At 35.4% G+C, this 4458-nt stretch overlaps 1 protein-coding gene across 2 annotated transcripts in view; it reads right to left on the bottom strand.

The window, feature by feature from the left end:
* Positions 1-1070, bottom strand: part of LOC104825161 (cytochrome b5-like) — a 1514-nt gene extending 444 nt beyond the window's left edge. The window contains exons 1-3 of one of the 2 annotated variants that reach the window (XM_010557447.2): positions 969-1070; positions 334-433; positions 92-159 (exon numbers count right to left, since the gene is read on the bottom strand). In XM_010557447.2, the coding sequence (XP_010555749.1) occupies positions 92-159; positions 334-423 (158 nt within the window). In that variant the 5' untranslated portion in view covers positions 424-433; positions 969-1070. Of the gene's footprint in view, positions 1-91; positions 160-333; positions 693-968 lie in introns of those variants that run through there. The other variant, XM_010557446.2, reaches the window with a different exon arrangement.
* Positions 1071-4458: the final 3388 nt, after the last annotated feature.

Below are 4458 nucleotides of genomic sequence, written 5' to 3'. Positions count from 1 at the left end.
ACACAAACATTCCGAGAAAAACGACTAGTTATCTGAATGGATCAAAGAGCAGAGTTGATCTAATGAGTGAGAGCCAGAACTGATCTTTTCACCTGTTGATGACAGCAAGACCTCGTCACCTCCTGGATGATCATCCATGAATGGTGTCACATCGTATACCTGAAATCGAGTTCAAGAACAAGCGTCAATCTTCAGACAAGAACACAATCAATCTCATACCACTACACATGTCCAAATCATCGGGAACAAACACAGACCAACTTCAGACATGACCGATCCTCGTGAAGTTAGATTCAAAGAGAAGTTCTTCAAAAGAAGAGGAAAAGCTCTAACCTTGCCGGAAATTATAAGCCAGAGATCCTCGGTTTTGTTGTGCTTGGAAACTTCTTCGAATGTCAGAAACTTCTTCGAATCTGAAGACATTTCTTCTCAACTGCAAACACGATCAAAACCATCAGCCAATCCAGACAAAACCCCATATGAACCCAGAATTCAGGTTGGGCGAGCACTGAAAATCGAAACCCAGATTCAAATAAGACGTATCGTTAATCAAGAGAGTTGCTAGGGGTGTAAAGGGGCTGGCCCCCCGCTCCTTCCCATCTAGGAATATTTTATTCCACCCAACCCGAACTGTTTCTTAACGAGTCAAAAATAGAACCTAACCAAATCAAAACAAACGAACCCATCCAGGAACCAAATATATAAATTTAAAAAATATTTTAAAAAATAAAAATAAATTTTAAAATTTTAAATAAAATAAACTAAATATCTAATAAAAATATAATTTCTATATAAAAATATTAAAAATTTTAAAAAATATTTTTTTTTCTTATATGCGAATCAATGCGGTTTGTTTGACCCTTTTTTGTTAGACTCGTATATTCTGAGTCTAACGCGAGCGAACCGAATTGCTTTTACACTCTTAATTTCTTTACAAGTTTACAGACAAAAAAAGGATATTTTTTTGCCTTTTTTTGGAATTTCGATGACTTCAAAGCTCAAATCAGCAAAAAGACGAAGGAAAATGGAGTTCGGCCCCCGCTTTAAAAAGAGCCCAAACTTTGGAACAAAATGACTAAATTAGCCTTTGTGATTGCCAGAGTTTTTTGTTGACCAGGGGTAGATTGGACATTAGTCAATCGAATCCCGTTTTGGTTCCACATAAAACCAAAGAACAAATTCTTTAGAACCTAATCTCAAAAGTGGAAAATAATTTAATACTCCAACAAATATGATTATTTCCTGTTTAACACATTATTACTCGAATCTGATATATACCTAAGGTTGCATTTTTTTGTATCAGATTTTATCCATTTTATTAAATTATATCTATGGATTTTCATATAGTGTCTTGAAATGCTAAGGGTCTTTTTTCCTTGTAACAAAAATAAAACAAATAGCAAACCTAATTAGTTTTTCCAAAATTGTGCAAGGCAGGGACTGACGTCGTCGCTTCGAAACACAAGCAATTTGCCGAATGTAGAAGAAAGTTAGATATAAACAAACAAAAGGGCAGTGACATGTCCCATCCGTGACAGTACAAAAGTATCATACCTGTGCAATGTGGGTCCACGTTAGGGGTATCAATCTCGCACGACCCGAATCCATCCCAAAATACCGGATTTTGGGTTTAAAATTTAGGTCTAAAAAGTTTTGGGTTTTTGGGGGTTGGACTAAATCACACTCAGGCTAAACTCGATGAGTTTCCGACCGATCTGAAAGCCCGATTTTTTTTTTGAAAAAATAGTTACAAACAAATAAAATCTGTCTGATTAGTTGGTAGTCTAGTGGTCGAGAGATGATAAAATCGTTTAATTACGTGACTAAAAACTGACTCAGGACTACAGAAGATTAAGTGATGCGAAGGTTTAGTGAACCTTCTAATTATAAAAAAAACATATAAAATCTGATTTTTTTATATGTATTATGTATTAAGTGGATCGGACCGATCTGAACTCGATCTAAACCCAAGTTTTATAGGGCCGAATTTTGGATTTGATTTTTTAGGCCTAAAAAATCGGACCGATCCAAATCCGAAGCTGAAGTCTTCGCGCCAACTGTGGATCGGGCCGATCCGCCACGATTGATACCCTTGACTCCACGTGTGTATATGAGAAGAAGACTAACATATCAAAAGTTTTAGAATCTGTTGGTACAGAAAGAGGGTTCCGGAAGCGAAGCCCGACTTGCCAACCTATCATTTTTTTACTTGAATCAATCCGATCTGTTTTTAAATGGATTAAAAACATATAGTTTCAATCCACTTTACCCACATTCGGATTAGATATATGTGAATGGAAATATGATGGGTCTCGATTAATTGGATTCACTGTTTGAAGGCCCGAGACCATGGATCTTTTGCTTCTGAGCATGGTTGAATGCCGAATCTGATAGTTTCAAAATTACGATAGTGCCACTGAGGCTATTTTCGTACTTTCATCAAAAACCCTTTCGCTGTCCATATGAACTGCGGATATTCGGCATGTTTTGGATACGCACTTCTTCGCCTCCGAACCCTAATTTTTTAGATTATCTACGAGAGTTTAAAGCTTTTGTCTACATCTCATTTGTTTTTGCTTGGTAAGAAGAATGGGGGTATTGAGAATAATCAGATGCAAGGACTCGCAACATTACATGCACTTAGAAAATCTCCAAGCCGAACATTGCAGCTTCGTTACAGGATGGTATAGGTGATGTGTAGGAGAGAAACTCACATTTGAACATACCCTCCTTCTTGTTAGATATTAGGATACAAAAGAATATAAAAGTAAATTGAGAACCGGATAACTCTTCAAGACGTGTGTGCACTTTTCGAAAAATATTATTTCGTCCTATATGAGCAAAGAACTTCCCGAAATACGTTTTTGAGATACAATGAATAGAAAAGTGATCGTAGTTTGCTCTCCTAAAAACATAAACACAAGAAAACGCAAGAAAAAAAAACAAAAAGCTTTTGTGAATGTTTTGCAAAAACAATCACAAAAATACTCTCAAATCTCTCAAAAATGACTTAGATCTATTGTATATCGTGTTAGGATGTTCAAGCGTGTTTATAAACACTCCAACTATCGAAAGGTATGAAGAAATCGGAAATTATCTTCGAACAGTTGCGATTTTTCGTTTATTTTCGAATTACTCAGAAAAAGCGGACTACCCGTTCGTTTTTCCGAACTACAACCCGATTATAAAATCTGAGCATTATTACTCAGAAAAATAGACTACCTACCCGGTTTTTCGAGTTATACCCGATTATCAAATTCAACCTTTATTTCTCAGAAAAAGTAGACTATTTGCTCGTTTATTCGAGTTGCGGTCCGATTATCAAATCTAACATTTATTTTTCAGAAAAAATAGGCTACTCGCTCGTTTATTTGAGCTACAACTCGATTTTCATGAGATCATTTTTCATGTTATGTATTGAACGTAACATTTTCCGACGAATCCTTAATATTTAATCATTCATGAATGACATATAAAAGTATTTTCTTCCTCCACCGTACTCGTAATTTACTTGAATCGTTCGACAAGCTCTAAATTTTCATTTATTTACTCTAAAAAATTACAGCTCTGGAAAGAGATGCGGGCGGATCATGCCGCCATTGGAGCCGGGATTTGCAGGAAACCTCTGTGGAGCAGAATCCGGCAATAGGCACCGCCCACCGATGATCTATTGCTCTACGCTATAGCGACCTTAGTGTTGCGTAGGAAACTGATCATACAAAAATACAATAGCATGGATGAGATCGTGGAAGAATGTAACAGCATCGCCAGACAGCTCGATGTGTGGAAGCTTCTAGATGACGCTCATCACCTCGTCGTGATCCTCCACGACAAGATCGAATCATAAAGTTAGATGCTTTACTTGTTCTGATCGATCTTTTTAGACAATGTTTAAGGTTTCACTACAAGAAACATCAAAATTTGCGACAGAAAAATCTGTCGCAATTACACAAGAATATCTGTCGCAATTACAAATTTGCGACAGATTGCGACAGAATCATTTCTGTCCGTATATTGTTGTCGCAAAAGTTTGTCGGTCGTTAATCTGTCGCAAAATTGCGACGGACAAAATCCGAGTTTTGTGACAGAATTGCGACAGATTTTTCTGTCGCAAATATCTTTTTTAATATTTAAAAAAAACAAAAAAATCTACGTTTACTACGGATTTGCGACAGAAAAATCCGTCGCAAATATTTTTTTTAATTTAAAAAAAATATAAAAAAAATATATTATACATATACACATATATATGTATATTCACATACACATATACGTATACATTACACATATACACATAAATTTATATATATATACACATACACATATACATTTACATATAGACATATATATACATACACATATACACATACATAAACACACATTCATACACATATATACACACATAAATTTACATACACATACATATATATTACACATATGCACATAATTATACATATA

Source organism: Tarenaya hassleriana, unplaced genomic scaffold, assembly GCF_000463585.1.
Source record: "Tarenaya hassleriana unplaced genomic scaffold, ASM46358v1 Cleome42, whole genome shotgun sequence".
In the NCBI taxonomy this organism is placed as follows: domain Eukaryota; kingdom Viridiplantae; phylum Streptophyta; class Magnoliopsida; order Brassicales; family Cleomaceae; genus Tarenaya; species Tarenaya hassleriana.
Note: the sequence above shows the minus strand (reverse complement) of the source record. Positions and strands in the feature narration are given on the sequence as shown.